The sequence below is a fragment of the Homalodisca vitripennis genome, chromosome 4, assembly GCF_021130785.1.
Source record: "Homalodisca vitripennis isolate AUS2020 chromosome 4, UT_GWSS_2.1, whole genome shotgun sequence".
NCBI lineage: Eukaryota > Metazoa > Arthropoda > Insecta > Hemiptera > Cicadellidae > Homalodisca > Homalodisca vitripennis.
Window position 1 is genome coordinate 189,286,347 of NC_060210.1, and position 20,460 is coordinate 189,306,806.

The following is a 20,460-nucleotide window of genomic DNA, read 5'->3' on the forward strand; positions in this document are numbered from 1 at the left end:
TCAAAACTGTGAGAAAAGGAAATACATTAGTGTTTACATAATTATTATATTTTTTAATTAATTCGATGAAAATTAAACATGTGCCGTAGTGTTTGGTAAATAGAAGATCAGTTATATGTAAACAAAATTAAATAACAATAAATTATCTTTCGATAAAGAAGAAATTATTTAAAAGTTGTTTGTATTATTATTAATTCTAAGCTATTTCTGTTATATTTAACAAATCTGGTGTATTTGTTTATCTATAACAAAATACATCTATCAATAATCACCTCAAATACTAAAGCTGCACAAAACCTACATGTGCACAAACGAGCCTACAAATCAATTTAGTGAAAATGTTAACTATATAGCATAACGATGGAAGAAAATGACATTTACATAATGCCCGTTCTATCGTTTGGCAGGAAACATGATCAAATCCTTTGTAAGTCGACAACAAGAACCTAGCTGCAATGATAAGTTACAGTTGGAGCATTAAGATAATTAGTATGCGAGTTCACAGCCAAGTGTGTCAGTTCCACACAGCAAGGTAATGTACAGGATCTTCCCGTAGAGCAGGTTACGTGTACGCTCCCTTTTGTGTGTAAAGCGGCAGCGCAATTATTTACAGGTTGTTGATGAGGACCAATCTTGCTTGCGCGCACACACACACACGCGCGCGCGCTGGGTTTGCTACTAATACAGTGAAAATATTGTTAGAGAATTTTGATTTAGTCACTTGAGTAACAAGGAGATGAGTAATAAATTGAGGTGAACATACTCCATTCAAACTTCTGTCACTGATTTTTCTCGCGTTCATCATTTATTCATGTAATTGTTTACACCATTTTTTATTTACTTTATTTCTTTCTCTCAACGAGAAGGCTGAAGTAAACATTGTTTGTACACTATTTGAAAGAAGAAATTCCAAAAAAAATTTTCTATGAAACGTTGTAAAACACGTAAAAACCGGTAGTAAATTTCAGTTTATTAAAATATTGGTTTATAATTTCATTTTTAATACACTGCTTAAAATCTGTCTTCGGTAAAAAAAATTCACCTGAAGTGTTCTAATTAATGTAGTATTGATAATCAGTTTTGGGCGAGAATAATCTATTTCTCTAGTAGTGTACAATTCTCTGATGATGCAGATTTACTTACACTGCAGTGGTCTGTTAAAAAGATTTGACGATTTTTAATTTCGTTTATTGTTAGAAAAATGTACTAATCCTTTATAATAAAAAACCATGAAATCTGAAATCGATAAAAAAGCTGGGAAATTTCGTTAACAGCAAAAAGGTCCTGCGGATTTTTGTACGTTTTTACATATTTAACACCATCAAAAGATGTCAAGCGCTACATGTTACAAAATAAAAAATATACTATAATATTATTTATGAACAGCTATAAAATATTAAATAACTAAAGGAAATCAAATTAAAACTAATTCGTGTTGCACTTTGAGTATTAACAAATGTATTATTAAATGTAGTATTAAAGGCGAAAAGAGCGCTCGTAGTACTAACTATAAGGGTTTTATAAATATGTCTTCTTAATGACTTTTTTTATCTGAAGATGATAACAAGTAAAATTGGCTAGATAGATTGTTTCTCAGATGATCCTTGGACAGAGCTATGGGATAAACACAGATTGGGGAGTTCTTCTGTCGAAAAGAAGAATAGAGTAAATACATCACGATCCTGTCATTCTCCCCTGAAGATATCATGAGATAAACTGTGGAATTTATGTCAAACAAAGCTCACTTCATTCCATGGCTTGCTGAAAAATTAACAATAAATCAAATTACGAAAACTTATGTCCTGGAGTTTTATTACTACTATTCCTAGGGTGGAATATTATGAAGAATGTTTCTTGCATAAAAGACACAATTTTCTCGACCTCACATAATTTTGTAAGTGAGCCTTACAAAATTTTTTAACCCTTATACAATAGAAAGTGTTATGAAAATCAACTTTATAGTTTTCTAATTTAGATTACTTTCCAATTAATTAAATAGTAAAGCAACATATAAACTCCCTCCGCTTAAGTTTTCAGTTCTGATTTAAGAACTCCTTCTTAAATAAGTCTCTGTACGTGTATTTTATGTTTTTTAGTAATTATTTCTCTGTAAAGTCAACACAGGGTTACCAACCAAGAGCCGAGCCCCTGAGGTCAGTAAACAATCTTGCAGCCAATGCTTAGCAACGGTACTTAATTTTAAAACAACATTGTTCTCGAATGATGATGCTGGAATCACAATATCTAAGGGCTGTTACAAAATAGCATCTTTTAAGATTTTCAGCATCATAAGATTATATTTGGTGTATTATGCTTGTGCTATAAATACTAAGGCTACTTTATTAGGAAATTTTATTTAAATATGTGACTTATTCTTTATTTATCTTTTTAACATTTTAGTAAATGCAAAATTTTGAAATACAACGGGGTATAATTTAAGTTATCAAGTGATGTGTGTGTGCGCAACTTGCAAAAATACAGCTCTTAGCCATGGCTGTATTGATGGCTTTGACATTATATTGTCAAAAGAAAGGGTGACAATAATATATATTTTTTGTTGTTATATATAATCTTTATTGCGTCAACAATTACAAGATTGCATGTATGCGTCAGGCACATTCAAAATTATATAGATTTTGAATTGATTCTATTGCAGTTATAGCTATTAAATTGTATAACAGAACTGGGGTTTTTTATTGTATTCTTGTTTTTCAATAGTTTTTAATAATTTTCATCCCATCAACCCAACATGAACTCTTCAACGGAATAAAACGCCTCCGACACCAGGGATGTGTTTTAATCAAGATTTGAATTGTATAGAACCAATGTGATGTTTAATTCCTTTAGGCAACTTGTTTATCAGTTTCGCACCAACTTGTGGTGGCAAGTGTTCAAATGCCATCGTTCTATGATGTACAATCCGAAAGTTGTCCCTGCCTCTTGTCTCGTATTGGTGGACGTCACTGCCTTGGATTAAGTCGCATTTGAGTCGACAGTATAGAACGACGTCGAGAACAGTTATAGAGACAGGTTAAAGTTAACAATCCAAGCTCCCTGAAGTTATCTGTGCATGACTATCTGAATTTCGATTTGTTACGAAGAATTCTGACAGCCTTCTTTTGAGCTCTAAATACTCTTTCGTGTTTGTATTAAAACAAAAGGAATATAGAAATTAGAGCAACAGGAAACACAAGAAAATACCTGTACAGAACAACCACAATTGTGAGCTAATCTAAATGACTCCACGTACATTCTATCATATGATTATAACGTTTAACGACTCTCTTGTAGGTCTTAATAAGAATTGTATAATATTTGTCTATGTTAGCAAAATGGTTGGTAACTGAAATTATCACAAGGGCTTATACTCAGATACCAGTTTGGGCATGGCTTTTTATACGGTAAAAACAATAATCTGGAATTATTTTCTGGGATAGAACTTGATGTAAGTGTTTAATTGGCTGAACTTTAGCGAAGCATATCTCTCGAGAGGCTGGAAAAGTTTCATTTATGTCTGTTCGTTTCTCTATATGTCTGTCTGTCCGCACGATATCTCCAAAACTATATGGGCTACATACTTGAAATTTTGAATAAAGCTTCAAATAAGATGACACTAAGTTCAATGATGGTACTTCATGGGTTTCGCTGAGCGTTAGCTAATAGTTTTTATGTATTAGTATGATGAACGGCCCATCTGGAACACGTGTCTAGAAATAAAATAACTTAAAAAAGGTTACTGCTACCTTGCATCATTAGATATACTGCAAACATTTTTTGGGTTCTCTGATAAAGAAATTCATGAAAAAATACACAATTCAAAACCCCAACTAATCAGTCATTAAATGAAAAAATTTAAACTTACAAAACACTATGTTAAAGCGTGAAACGCCGAATTAGAATTGCCATAAGAGAGTTCCCAATGTTGGTAATAGAAATTAAATGCCACACAAAGCGAGGTTATGGTGGAACACTAAAGACTGTCGTCACACAGCGGTGTAGTAGCAAGTAAACTGGTTATCACAACCTCGCATGCTGAATGTTTGCTAGCAAACTGCCACATAAACTGTTGTGTGCAGTAAAATCACAGATATAAACTCTACCGCAAATGCAACCCACAGACCTGTACTATTGCCGCTCTTATTTACATAGGATTCACGTAACAAAAGTAATAACTGAGCAATAGAGTATAAAAATTATCAAATGTAAACATGGCAAAGTATGATTAATTATGATTCTAGTTATACACCAGCATAGACTTCCTAAGTGTAAGCAGATTTTGCATTTCAATGTATTTAAAGACTGGAAAAACGTTACATTTAGGAGACACAGTTAAATTCTTACATAGCCATGTTTCGTTGCACCGTCAATAATAAACAATAACTATATATACAGTATACATTGTAATAAGCTGAGACACCCTGGATTACTATATGAGTGAAAGTATAGAGACGTTGTCTACATAGACTGAACTTATTACAGACTTGACTGATCCAGGTCTTTTCTTAAAACAACCTACTGCCTGTTAGACCAGAGTAGGAATTAAGCTAAAAGCTGAGACAGAGACACCCACGTAATATGAAAGTGTGGGGATGCTTAACACAGTTAACTCCCTTTTCCACAAGCAGCTTTATCACCTCTTTTAGTTAAATTTCATCACCCTAATGACGCAATTAGGGTGCCGATGGCCGAGCGGTCTAAGTCGTTTGACTTTGGGTCTGAGTTAGAGATAGCGCTGGTTCAAATCCTGTCTGTGACCGTTGCACTTTTTACCAGTATCATCGACCTTGTACTATATCAACTCTCCCCCTTATTCTGTTTGATAAGATCCTCGCACAGGCCAGTGGCCCATGAGGGCGGACAGAATAAGGCTTAAAAGGGGATCGGTCTCTCCTTAAAAGAATTCTCTAATTCTCAGACCATTAAGTATTATTGTAAATTATAAACTTTATTTTTGTTACCACGTTTTGTTTTTTATCTCGTATGTTTTCAGAATAGCGGCCTTACAATGTTTTAACTACGACGCAACATTGCGATAATTGTTAATTGAGTCCTTAGATAGACTAAACTTCGTACAGAGTCATCGTTTTTATATTTTTTGATGAATTCGTTAGCCAGTGTTAACGAATTAAACGTAGAAAAGATTAATCCGAAATTCAGTTCAATGAAGTCGACAGGAATTTACACTGTTGTAACATTTTTAACCAGTAACGTCTCAAGATTTTATGAATGTTTTAAAATTTTTATTATATTAACATGCTAACATTGAGGGACATTGTCCCATCAGTGTTGTGCGATTCAAAAAATCGAATCGTGCTAATCTTCAATTTGTCATTTTGAGATAGCCTCATGTGAAATCTACCCTTCTTCCTACTGAACTGGAAGGGATGTTCTTTCTTACTCTAGGTTGGAGATAATACGGTAAAGTGTCCGTGGATGAGTTGCTTTTGCTGTGAGTTTCAGACAAGGCCTACAACAATATTGTTGCACGAGTAAAATATATTTCATTATTGCAAGCCATTCGTGAACTTAACTTTTCTTTTCCTTCTCGCGCGGGCTTAATAATACAATATGAATTGTCCGAAAACAAGGTCGTGGATGATTCAAGTTTGTAATGAGTTTCTGCCAAGGTGAAAGAGGTTACTGGTATTTCAGTTTGCAATCCTCCATTGCAGCTTTCTCACCCATTTATCACCCAGAGTTTCAGCCGAGGCGGACAGCGTCGCTTTATGACAATATATGATAACCTTACTGCATCCTTTTCTCCCTTGGAAATGAGTTACATTAACTTCTCCTGCCCATCCCACCCGAACCTTTAATAATAAACCGTCTAAAGGTGCCTTCATAGATCAAGGTAGTAAACGAGTGAAGCGACGTAGACAGCGTCGCTCCTGTGACGTTTCAGTAAGTAACCTTTCATTACCCCTTCTTCTCATCGTTGAATACACCCTAACCTTCCCTTTCCTAGTCATATTGCATTACAGATAGCCATTTCCGGTGTAATAAATAAGTTTCTCTCCCCTCGTTTGTTATTTATATTGACTCCCGGCTCTCATCCAAACATAGTCGACGTTATTACATAGTAAAGTGCTTAAACATAATCTAAATATGTAAAGTTATTGATGAGTTCCAGCAGAGACAGAATTGTTATTGATATAAGGGATTTTTCATTAACTTCTTCCCTAGCGTGTGAGTTACCTAGATTCATAATTCTCTTTCTGTCCTGAGTCAGTAATACTAAACACACCCTCATGGGTATGACGCATTGAAAAATATCTACGAGATAAATTTCATAAAAATCAGATGAACTTAATAAAAAATACTGTTCAAAAATTAATGATACGACTTTTACAGAAATCAGGTGAGATTGATCTAACCTAACAGACGTTTATTAGTTATTAATAGCCATTTATTAATAGCCTAAATATTGTGCTAACTTGAAGTTATAAACAAAACTATGTTATGGATTTCAATGTGTGGTGTACTGTCATTATTTCACGTCTTTCCTCAGTTTTATTACAGATTGCATAATATATGCTGTGAAAATGTGCACTCACTATTGTGGAAAACATGTGATAGTGACATATATATTAAATCTCAACGGTCGATCCTGTTTATATATTTAATTTTTTTTATCGATTAAATGTGTGTTATTTAGGGTAAATCTAATTAGATATTCATAAACTGGGTGCAATTTTTTGAAATAATGATTTACAACTTTAAACAGCATTATTGGAATAGTATAAATTTTTTGACTGATGTGCAATTTTATATATCAGGTTTTGAATAGAAAAAGGAATTTGGTATAAATACAGCCAATTTTCCTAATGATACATTTAATTAATTTAAATGCTTTATCTCAAAATGTTGCTAAAATAAAATATTTCCTAGAAACACGTACAGTAGGAAACAGATATCCAGAATTTTCAGATCTATGCTTTAATGGTTTTATTTCTTGTTTTCATGGCCTGAAATGATCCCTGAAATATTAGAAACATTATGGAGTGCAATGTACACTGATAAAGTATACCCTATCAATAATATAATTAACAAAGTTTGTTAAAAACTATGTTTAGAGTGTTTGGATGTTTTTTTTATAATCAATGGTAATAGGGATGAAACATTGTTCTGTGACTACAAGATTTTTGGGTTTGGTAATCAATTGTTTCTGGTATTAGGAACGAAACAGATTTATGACTGAAGATTATTGGGTATACTAATCAATCGCTTCTGGTATTAGGAAAGGAATTTATTTATGACTACAAGATTATTGGGAATTCTGAACAATGATTTATTGTATAAGGGACGAAATTGGTTTCTAATTACAAGATTATTTATGGTATTAGGAACGAAACTGATATATGACTACAAGATTATTGGGAATTCTAAGCTATGATTTTCGGTATTGGGAACAAAATTTATTTATGACTACAAAAAATTATTAAATTATTGGGAAATCGAAACAATAATTTACGGTATTAGGATCAAAATTGATATATGACTACAAGATTATTGGGGATTCTAAACAATGATTTATTGTATAAGGGACGAAATTGGTTTCTAATTACAAGATTATTATTTATGGTATTAGGAACGAAACTGATATATGACTACAAGATTATTGGGAATTCTAAGCTATGATTTTCGGTATTGGGAACAAAATTTATTTATGACTACAAAAAATTATTAAATTATTGGGAAATCGAAACAATAATTTACGGTATTAGGATCAAAATTGATATATGACTACAAGATTATTGGGGATTCTAAACAATGATTTATTGTATAAGGGACGAAATTGGTTTCTAACTACAAGATTATTTATGGTATTAGGAACGAAACTGATATATGACTACAAGATTATTGGGGGTTCTAACCAATGATTTATGGTATTAGGAACGAAACTGATATATGACTACAAGATTATTGGGAATTCTAAGCAATGATTTTCGGTATTGGGAACAAAATTTATTTATGACTACAACAAATTATTAAAATATTGGGAAATCGAAACAATAATTTACGGTATTAGGATCAAAATTGATATATGACTACAAGATTATTGGGGATTCTAACCAATGATTTATAGTATTAGGAACAAAATTTGATATATGACTACAAGATTATTGGGGATTCTAACCAATTATTTATGGTATTAGGAACAAAATTGATAGGCTATATGACTACAAGATTATTGGGGATTCTAACCAATGATTTATGGTATTAGGAACAAAATTGATATATGACTACAAGATTATTGTGGATTCTAACCAATGATTTACGGTATTAGGAACAAAATTAACTACAAGATTATTGAGGTTTTTAACCAATGATTCAATGATGATCAATGGTATTAGGAACGAAATATTGACCTGTGACTAAAAGATTATTGATAAATGGTTCCTGGTATTATCTATGATATTGCTCCGTGACTAAATCGTGGGCAAACTAACGAGCTTATATTATACAAATTATTTTAAAAAAAACTAACTGCAATAAAATAGAGTACTAATTATAATAATGCTATGTTTTTAAGAACCCAACCAATTTATTTATCTTAACCTTATGTCATTATCTGTCTGTCCATCTATCTGGATATTCTTCTGTCTCTGATATGTACGACAATTCTTGACAGAAAGGGCGTAGAGACTTTAAACTTGGAACATAGTTTCTCTTGGCCCAAGGAAACGCACTTTCTTCAATTGATTTTGGAGTCAGAAGGTTCAAGATTACGTTCCATCAGTGCCTTTAATATTCCGTTGTTGTATTGGTTTCTATATGTATAATACTAGTTTTGCTTAAAAACTAGCTTTATTCACGTATCGAAATCGTAATAAGTGAATAAAATAAAGTTAATTAATGAACGTTAAGTATAGTATTTAACAAACCCTCAATTAATTAATTATAAACGATTGAGCTGTGTGCTATTTATGTACCTTTAATAATTTATAAACTATATTAGGGGAGTAAGGATAATAGGATTTTAGACATTTGCCATCGTTATAGGTTATAAAAGGTATAACACAACGTTTCGAGAATTGGAATCTATCCTCTTCGTCAGGTGGGGGAGGTATTAATTCATACAAATAAAGAACAGAAAGAAGGAAAGAAGGGAAAGGAAAGGGTTCAAACATACCCAAAAGATGCTTGGAGTCCAGTCCAGGCGATGTCACTACACAAACTAATGTGATGAGTGGTTGTGATCTTGGAATTTGTGCTCAGAACTAGCATCCTGTGTTTTTGGTATGTTTGAACCCTTTTCCTCTTTCTTTCTGTTCTTTATTTATTGTATGTATTAATACCTCCCCAACCTGACGAAGGGGATAGATTCCAATCCTCGAAACGTTGTGTTATAATACATGTATATAACCTTTTTGCCGGATGGTAAATTTCCGAAATCCTGTTATACTTTTAAACTTTCAATAACAGACTTTAAATAAAGAAGTGGTGATGTAAGGCTGAAATAAAATACACAAAAGCTGTAAACATAATGACTTTATTGGCAAAATATACATCGGGTCAACTCTGAACTACGGAACAGAATAAGACTATGGATGTAGACGGGGGCGTTGGTGTCTTGCTTGGGGCAAGGGCGGCACGGTCCAGGGGCCCCGGGGGCCTTGGGCCTAGTGGGGCCCTTCCATACGAGGGCTACAACCACTACACACAAAGCTGCTCGTGGAGTGATCGGGGTCAGTCAATGGTCAGTGATCTCTTAACAGATAGAAGTAAAATACACACTCATAAAATACACGTCGATATTTATAAATACATAGATGATCAAGAAAATAGTCATTTCTTAAAATTATCTGAACGTACATAGATATATGAAGCAACAGCCAATATATTATTTGTGAATACAAAAATACAAGAAATAGGCCTAATCAGAGAGATGGCCTCAACATTCGTTCAAAACAGAGCTATCGTTTCGCTTTTCTGTTTATGAAGTTATTAAATTAGTTTATTGTGTGTTACATACATTTTTAATAAATTGTTTTGATTCGTTGTTTCTAGATCATTGAGCTTATTTTGGGGCGTACAAATTTATATACTCAGAAGAGTGTTGGAAAAATTAAAAAAAAATGTATTCACCAAATTTTTAATTATAAAAAATCAACTAGATCTGCATATCGCATATGAAAAGAAAATATAATAAACAAATCTTTATGCATTGATTTGAACCTTTTAAAATTCTTTTAAAATAATATATCGTGTATTTTTTCGTAAAAGAGAATGTTACAAATGCAGGTAAATTATAAGCTAGATATCTTTTACATATATCTTTATCAAAACGTTAATGTAATGTAGAACAATTTAGATCATAATTACTACAAATCCATCCTAATATTTGAAAAATATCACAAAAAGTACAACAATATTATAATATATAGTAAACAGAAAAGCGTAACAAATCAGAGCCATTTTGAGTTTTGGAAAGTGATATACAATATGTGTAATTAAAAATTAACATTAAAATTAATAAATGAAGTAAATAGAGCTAAGCAATTACATAAATGATACGATATTCCTATCGTTTCTATGCTAAGAACCAAATAAATTAAAGATGCTCTTCAAAAGCACCCGCACCTTAATAAATGTGTTTCGTAATAGCGACTTTGCAGTTAAGTTTAAGTACAGAAATATATAAACTCAATTTAAAAATATTTAAATATATAAAACATTTTGGAAATGGAAACAATATGTTGATTATTTATCATATTTTTCATCTGTAGTACATGTTGAAGGCTGTCAACATTTATATATGCATACATACCAGAAAGAGTGACAGGATTTAAATTAACTTAAACTGTACAATAAAAATATGAAAGCGTGTCTTGCTCAAACTCTGTTTATACAACTTTATAAAAGATTATTATTTAAACAAACAAAATTAAAAATGTGATGAACAGCAACTTGCAAGAGCTAATAAGACACAGTATATCAATTTCCAAAACACTTCCATCTCTATCCATCTATTCATAATGATATGTATCTTAGCTAGTCTACGCTTACCCTAAATTGATATGTTGAAACCACAGACGAGTTAACACATACATCTAGTGATATGTTGACAATACAAGTCGATATGAGTTGAACACCGCTCGATTTACAAACACAATACACAACGCTAGCAAAGTTACTACAAATCATATCGCGTGACTGTGCATTACCGTGGGTGCGATAGCTTCACTGTCATTGGTGGAGACAAATCCAGCTAACCGTCATTACAAGTTTGGTCATTAGAAGGGAGGATGGCAAAATAATAACCGGGTTCTGACTGAAAAGAGGTGTTTGAGGCTAGTCATTAAATAACTTTTCCATTTATCGCCCTCTTCTGAAATTTCCAATTGATCGCGAGTACTACAGACTCTCCAAAAAATACTCAACAGCCCATAAGGATGGAACATAGTAGAATTAATGATTATGAAATGAATTTTTAATAGGGAAAATATTTTAAGACTAGTCTTCTAGGAGTTATGAAATGAACGGTAGGAATGGTAGGATTAATAGATATTCTCCTCATATGTCACTTCTTGCAAGGATGCAACGCCTACAGCTTTCTGTCTCGCTCGCATCCATCTCTATCCTTCTAATAGTCCAGGTCTGGAGGGGATTGTGGGGGGGGGGAGTTGAACCCAGGAGCACCGTCCGCCCTTGCTCCTCAATGTACGGTGACGTCGAGTGGTTAAACTTCCAACAGGACACACATTAACTAACACCATCAAGTCGGTGAATAAACGGAATCAATATATTTACAAAAATACACTAGAAAAGTGAAATTTTGAAGCCTCGTGGCGAGGGGGGGGCGAGGCCAGGCGCTGGCGGGGGGCTCGCGTCCGTCCGGGCCTCGGGGTCGGTTTGCCTGAGTTATACATCGGCAATAATTCGGCGAACATAACCTCAAAGTTAACGGCCAGCAAAACGTATCTGAAATAGCGGAAACATTTCGGCGAACATAACCTCAAAGTTAACGGCCAGCAAAAGCGTATTTAAAATAGCAGAAGCATTTTGGCGAACATAACCTCAAAGTTAGTGGCCAGAAAAACGTATGTAAAATAGCGGAAACATTTCGGCGCACATAACCTCAAAGTTATCGGCCAGCAAAACCTATGTGAAATAACGGAAACATTTCGGCGAACATAACCTCAAAGTTATCGGCCAGCAAAACCTATGTGAAATAGCATAAATATTTCAGTGAACATAACCTCAAAGTTAACCGCCAGCAAAATGTATCCAAAACAGCAGAACATTTCGGCGAACATAACCTCAAAGTTAACAGCCAGCAAAACATCTAAAATTGCAGAAATGTTTGAAAACATGCTGCTTTTAAAATACATGCAGTGTAGATAGGGGCAATAAACTCAAAAACTTTATATGAAAAGCGAGCTGACCACAAAAAACGTGTCAGATACTAATACTATATTAATAATATAAAGAACATAAATAATTAACCTTGAAGACCTTGAATTAAAACTAACTTCATACGTAAAATCGTAGCAAATAGAGTTGAAATAAATCAAACATAACCAGTTTGATCATATTTAACAATAGCATAGTACAATTTTAACATCTTTTGTAATTGGAACAAGTATAACTGAGTACTTTTAAAATTCTTGTAACAATCATGAGTTCTGAAATATTCCAAGATCTTAAGGTATAGATAAAATTAATAAAGTATACTTGATCAAAACCTTGTTACATTTAATGATATGTATTTTTAATACTAGTTTAGCCTATTACTCAATGATATGTTTTTTGAAAGTCTAAAGTCTATAAAATCACAGATGACACGAATGTATAAGTGTAAAATATTATAAATTTACTTATAAAATACGCACATTTAGCTTCCATCACTTAATGACACCATAGGCCTGATATGTTTCTGTTGTTATGATTATTGATTAGACATTGATTATTCAACTTATCAAAATAGTTTAAAATTAACTACAGTAATCGTATACTGCATATAATCCATTTAACTTGCTGCTTTTATTCAATAAGCAAGATGTTTTTATATTAAGAACTCTCTTAAATTTGTTAAAAAAATGAGATGAAAAAAGAAAAAAAATCCCGCGATGATATATAGCTCAAGCAAATGCATTTATTGCTACTAGAATTATACTTACCAACAGCCTCGCAGTTGAGCTTTTAAAATAAAGTATATGATAAATAAAACTCAACCTTTACGGTTTCAAATCTAAAAGGTTTCATATTAAAGGGATATTCCATATTTACTGAGAGTCAGTAATTAATTAACCTTTAGTCCCACATTCATAGTTCCACTTGTACAAAAATGTGGACATAAAGAAAAACTTGGTATCCGAAACGATTTCCATCTAACGTTTTGTACCTATATACAAACTGATCGTAATTAAAAATTAAACAATTTTGATTTAAAATACCTTCAGTTCTATATTCACATAAAACATTTTTCAGAATCGAACCAGTTTGCTAAACGCAAAATATTGTTGGTTAGATTGACAGAGGGAAGAAACTGCCAATCCAAAATTTACTTTTGAAATGATGGAAACAGACAAAACACAGATGATGATGAATGATTTCTGCACGGATTCCTCTGTAAATCTATCTTCTGTATAAATATGTTTAGTCTAAGGTCTAAACTAGGGGTCGGCCAGAGAGGAATTAGTCGAGGAAGCCAGTGTTGACGAGTTTCTCCAAGAAGAACTTGACGTCTCCGAGCTCCGAGTCCTTGATGCCGAGGCTCTTGAGCATGCCGAGGTCCCCGTTCTCCACTGCCATGAACACGGAGCGCAAGTGTTCCAGGTCCGAACGCATCAGGTGCAGAGCTGCTCCGAAGTCTTCGATTGTTTGCGATTCTGCAGAAGGAAAGAATTTACGTAGCGAGCAATGATACGCCCATCAATGTACTACCTTTGATTGGGATAAATCATTCATAGGGATTTGGAGTGAAGGAAATAGGATTTCATTCAGTGTAGAAAAAAAAAAAAAAAAAAAAAAAAAAACAGTAACACACTTTCTTCGGTGGACGACCAACCACAAAGAACCAAAAGAATCGTTCAGTGCAGACCAATTGTTACCTGTATTCTCCAGTTCAATGTTAATGATTAGGGTTTTTGGTATATTAAGTGCATGTTTTAGAGAGATTGTGCATGGCGTTGACACACAAAATAGCTTACACGTGTTACAAGGTCTGGTTTGACTCCTTTTCTTGAACCTAGATTGTAGATAAGTGTTAGGTTAAATAACAATCCGAGGAAGAGATCAGATTGCATATCTCGAAACGCAGTGTTCAACGTTGTACATCACTGAACGTTATAATTTCCGGTAAATCCTGTTTTATTCACAATAATTAATATTAATTATTTTAATACTTTAAACATGGGATGCGGTGTACTGAGGTTCGGAGTTGTTTCAGTTAGTTCTGATATGTGGCGCTAGGCTGCGCTTAACCTTGATTGCTACCTGATGTCTGCTACTTGACCTCTCACTCCACAGATGGCAGTCCGAGCGCCCATTTATTGTGCTACAATTTAGAGCATTGGATGAGTTATCTTTTATGTAACTAATACAATTAAAGTCACTGCTCTGATAGACAATGCCTGTGGTTGATTTAACACTGGTATAAAAAGGCAGTAAGGTACTATCTACCTTCTTTTTCTTATAAATTCCATTCAACTACTGAACTTGTAGTGGAATCCCACCTCGAAACCTAGATTACCTAAGGTACTCGTATTATATACCTTCATTATCCTACTCACAGCTTCAATTTACATCGTCATATTTCAGATGCTGCACTAAGAGAAAGGTGAACTGGAGCTAAACTCAAATTCACATGGGGTATTATTCTGTCTTTCACCCAACCTTACCCATTCTGAATAGTTTATCATCCGGAACCAGCACAAAGGTCCTTTTAGGGCCAAGAATTACGAGTTTTCTCATCGTCTTGTTCTAAAGGAACAGAACAGGAGTGTTTAGACTATACCAACCAGAGAGCGTGATGGCCACCTTGTCCACTCCTCCCAGAGGAGCCAGGGCGTCCCTCGCCTTGCTGCCGAAGAGTTTCTCCAGGTAGTTCGGTCCGTGGCTCGCCAGCAAAGACTGAAGAAAGCTGGACGTCTCCTCCACCGGTGGTCGCTTTGCTACAAGATCAACACGTTTATTAGAAAAAAGAACCAGTAAAGTTTAATAAAACCTTAAGTAAAACAGTTATCAAAATCAAGTGAGGCTTCCATTTTACAATTCCGATTGAGTTTAAAAGAAATAACGGCAATAACAGAACAAAATATTAAATATTATTATATCTCTTCCGATATTGAATACACTAATTTTTTTTATAACTCTGTTCTCGTCTACGTCGGAATTCTGGATAATTATTCAGTTATGTATTTAAATGATTAACTCAAATTAAGAACTCGTATGTGCTGTAAAATAATGTCGAAGATGTTTAGTTTTAATAGATAGTAGGCCATGCAAGTGCTAATGTTTGTGTCTGACAAAGCAATAATAATAGTATCTGTAACGTTTCTAATATTGTTTTTGATATTTTTAAAGTACTGAGGTAGTTAATTTTTATAACAATATTAAGAGGACTTTTGTTACGTTTCTTATTACATTTTTTGCAAACTTGTTCAAATAAATATTAATACAACTGTAAAATAAGTACATAAATATGTAAAGCAAATGCATATACAATATATCAAGGCTTATATGTAATTAAATGTCTCCAGATAACTAAATATTGAGTTTTACAAGATTTTAATACGTGACTCATCATTGAAGAGCTCACCTTACAAACCTAACTAAACCCAATCTAACCTAACGTAGATTTTCCAAAAATATAAAATAGGACTTAATAAAAATGTTGCTTCAACAGACTACGAGGCACAACTAAATACGATATTTATCCCCTCCACAACGAAGGGAATTGAGTTTGTGTACAGATGTAGATAACAGAAGTAACATAATGACAAAAAACCCAGCCTAAACCCCTAAAGGCAATAAGTAAAAACATACCAGTAAAATATAAAAAGTAGTTAACTCATTTAAAACGTTGTGGGGTATTCAGACGTTTTATTAGTTAAAGATGGCCATTCGCACCGATAAGAAATTGAAGACGGCAGATCAAGATCGGAAAACAATTAAAGAAGATGAGAACACCAACATTGGATGAATTAATTAAATATTGCACCCTGTAACTGTGTTTGGTACGTAATAGATGGTCCGTATTAGGAATAAAAGATCGCTGGACTGCCCGGGAACGAATCCAAAACAGTGGAGTAGTGGAAAAATGAATATTTAATGCCAGAATCTTGGAGTGAAAAAAGCGATCCTTCGAAGTGAGTTTATCACGCGCGTCCCATATTAGGAGCAGATTCGTCTCCAAAACTGTGAAGAATTAATCCTGAAACACATTAGGAACGATAAAAAAAATTATAACAAAGAATGCCTTTGTCACGGACACTAATTAAGACCCAGTGGTTCTTGAGATTGAAGAAGATGCGTACAAATTGTGTAGTAAATCTTTTCCTAGTTGGTGAATTCAAACTGACCTATTTTCTACAGACCATTGAATTATAAAAATTATGAAGGCTATTGTTAATATTTATTATACACAGTTTTCAGCAAATAAATGTTTTTAGTTTGGATAAATATGATCCGCCTGTTTATTTAAAATGATATACTGAAAGAGCCCATTATGTTTACTTTTTATTATTGAGAAAATTGATCTCTTCTTGATGGCTCATTTTAGGTTAAGGAGGTGATAAAGAAGTGTTAAGGGGTTAGCACTCTGGTGTAAAATACTGCGGCGGTTACTCAGGGGTAGCTGTAGCGAGACAAGGGTAAATAGAGATACATTACCTCTAGCTACACAAAGGGGTGAGGAACGTCTCCGCCTAATATGTAAATGGAACCTCCCGAAATGGGCTTCCGATACCCTTGTCACCTCCAGGAATATATCACGTATAGTGTTCCTTCTTTACCTAACCTTTTACACAGTTCTACGGATGTGGAATACTGCTAAAGACTGTCCCTAGGGGTTCATAATTAGTTCAGAAATGTGATTGTGTTTGTAATAGTATACTACAATACTGGTGGAGTGTGAAGTATTACCCACTCCGGGGGTAAAGAGACCAACGACCAGCAAATGAAGAAAGGATAATGGACTGTGGCTAAAAAGTTCATTGCCACTTTTCTAGGTTTAGTCAATAAATAATGCTATTTTATTTTGTTTGAAGCCTGTTTTTAACTGGCTTAAAACTAAAAGATTTGAATAATGGTGTTCTGTAGGTTCTGTATTTTAAATCATGTTACCCTAAAGTACTCCGTAAGACAGTCTTACGTTTGTACGTATTGAGTTGTGAATCGAGGTTACAAACTTTTTACAACAGAGTTTTAATAAAAGTTAAGATCGGACACAGATCATATTTAATAAAACAAATTGTTCGTAACGAGGGAATTATCACTTTTTTAAAGGGTAGACGGATAAATTGCAAATATTAGATTTACAAACAAAGTTATGTGTGACATAGGTTAGTATTTTATATTTATATGCATTTACAGATGTTTAATGTAAGAATTTGGTATTGTATGGTACACCTTTATTTTTATAATGAAATGAGACCCTTTTTAAAACATGTATTTTTCACATTAATTGTAATAAACGCTCTGACAGTGAAATACATTTGTTTGGTATTTTATATCTGTATTTTGTTAATTTGAACATGATTTATTCCTGAAAACGTGGTTTTTTAGGAATACTAAAATAACATTTGATTTAAAAATGTATCATTATCGTCAAAACAATTTACAGACCGAGGGATTCTATGTGGTCTCCTAGATGCGCGAGAGGGGAACCGCGGCTGGCAAGGAGAGGGAGCGGCGGCGGAGGGGAGCCGGCTCACAGACTGAGCTCGCGACTTCCCCTTCCACTCAACATGACCAGTAGGCTACTGCGCATCGTCGGGCCGAGGACCACATGGAATCTCTCGGCCTGTAATGACAAAACACAAGGCCGGAGGCTGCTGCTCTTTACCCCATCCAGGTCATCGTCTTCTTTTGTCTTTGTTTCAGATGATAAGCCGCGGTACCTCAGAAAATGCCACCCATTAATTTCATTGTCATTACTTCCACTTCATCAGTTCGGATATGATGTGTTTGTGCTTTTCGCCATACATATAACGATGGCAAGTATCCAAAATCCTACTATCCTTCCAAAATAATTTAACTTTTAAACTATTGTTTGTATGAAATTACAGGTCTCAGAAATGTGCTTAGCTATTATTGATTCACCTATTACAGATTTATCCTCTCAGAAACGATTAACAAAAAAAAGGATACGTTAAATTATTTGCTATTCCTAAAATATATGCTGCTTTTCTATAACTGACACAGTACGTTTGAGAGATTGAATAAATAAAGTTGAATGTATTAATCTAAAAACACTACCAATCACGACATTTGAAAAAAATCACATTTAAAACTTAATAAATATATAACATTTTGATAAAAAACCCATCTTAAAATATCTGACCTTTTTAAACTCGTGCAAATAAAAAGTAATTGATACCTGTAGTGCAATCTACTTTTTGTGAATGTAAAAAATTAAAATGTCATTGTCATTATTATTTTTAATGATATACACTGTTCAAATAATACTTCGGATTTGACTACCTTAAAACATATTTTTTGCTTCCATGTGTGTGAAAGAAAATTAAAATTGAAGTTACAATTAGTTTAACAATGTAATAGTTGGGTTTACATTGTTCTAACTCATATTGGAAACCAACACATTTTATATTTAACCATTTATTCAAATTTGACCATGCCAATAAGTAAAACCTGTAACTTTAAAAATTAACTATTTACAGGACCAACAAAGGATAAGTCTGACGTAAAAACTTAGCAAGGGTAATGGAAAGGTGGAGTTTTTTAAAACATTATTTTTCTTACGAGACGAATGTAGGTACAATGTATTTATGTCATACAATTATTGTAATTATATTTTCTTATATAAAGAACGGCACACATTTAGGCACTCTAATTTGCATTTTTTAAACTTTTTCAAGTTTTTATAATGTAGCATTTTAGTGCAAACGAGTCTAGGTGTTAATTGTTATTATGTAACTATTGAAAACTTGTTGCCATTTTACAACGACTGATACATTTTTTGGCCAACATAATGGATTTTCAGTAAGTTTTAAACGATGTACTAATGAATCTGTATTTAAATTTACAATTTTTAGATATCTATTTTAGTTAGTCTATTCTAGTAGACTAATCAATTCTAGTTACGAGTGGCAATGAGAAAGTATTACCACTGTTACATATTTGTACTATATTTGATTTTAGCGTGTGTACGTTTGCTTCATCTCTTCCCCATCCTGTACTTTACTCATAACCAATTTCCGGTACTTTAAGAAAACTACCCAGGATAGCTTCAAGTACTTTCAGTGATTAATTAAGCTGTTTGAATCAATTGTTTTTGTTAGTAAATATTTTTCACACATGTCTTAACATTAACGTACGTAATGTAATTATTTTTAAGTTTAGAAAAAAATTTACGATATAAATTTATAATATTTTGAATATTGTGTGGTAAAACTATAATTTATAGTCTGTTATTTCCTGTATTTCTGTATTACAGAAATGGCTAAAGTTAATAATTAATTGTCAAAAGAATTAATACATTACAAAAAGAATCAAATCATTATTCAACTTCATGAGTGGATTGTTTGGGTCGTTTATAAAGAAACAGAAATCTCAAATTTGATATACAGATAACATATGATCGAAACATCGAAATTGAAAAATAAGGATCATAATTATATAATTAGCATGCCCATCAGTCCAATATCAATTTTTATTTGATAAAATAAACACTTTCAATGAATATTAAAAACCACATCTCATTGGAATCTCAACAAAAGAAATGCCGTAGCACTAAAATTTTAATGTTAAATAAATAAAATAAAATATCACTAATTAAAACCATAATATCTAGTGAAGCATTAGGAAATGTGTCTCACGCACGACATTTTACGTTTTCAGTAAAGAACCAGGCAGTTCAATTAAGGGGAATTAATAGCGTTCTAAGGCAGAGAGGACTTAATAATAATTATAAAAGTTGAAGACGCGTTAAGATAAATTAACAGAGGATTAAATTTGGTAATGTTTGGGATGATGGACATAAGTATTAAGCGTGGCTAATGGCTAACAATTGCATTTATTGGACAGACACGTTCTGAAATGGTTATATCTTGTATATAAGTAATCAAAAGAAGTGTAAAAAGAAAGGGAAAGTACAGGTATGAACAAATTAGTAGGTACAAAAGTATAATATTAACGCGATGAAATTGATATACTTGAGTTTTAGTAATTTCATTTATAATTTAATATGTAATTCAAACAATGCAATATTAGTTCTATTGTTATCATGCAACAGATTTATAACAAATAAATAAGAAGTTAAGCAACTTATCC

At 33.1% G+C, this 20,460-nt stretch overlaps 1 protein-coding gene across 1 annotated transcript in view; it reads right to left on the minus strand.

The window, feature by feature from the left end:
- Window positions 1-9,477: 9,477 nt before the first annotated feature.
- LOC124361337 (IDLSRF-like peptide) overlaps window positions 9,478-20,460 on the minus strand; it is a 74,054-nt gene continuing 63,071 nt past the window's right edge. Inside the window, exons 3-4 of the mRNA XM_046815387.1 lie at window positions 14,967-15,119; window positions 9,478-13,835 (exon numbers count right to left, since the gene is read on the minus strand). Coding sequence (XP_046671343.1) covers window positions 13,642-13,835; window positions 14,967-15,119 — 347 coding nt within the window. The 3' untranslated portion in view covers window positions 9,478-13,641. The remainder of the gene's footprint in view (window positions 13,836-14,966; window positions 15,120-20,460) is intronic.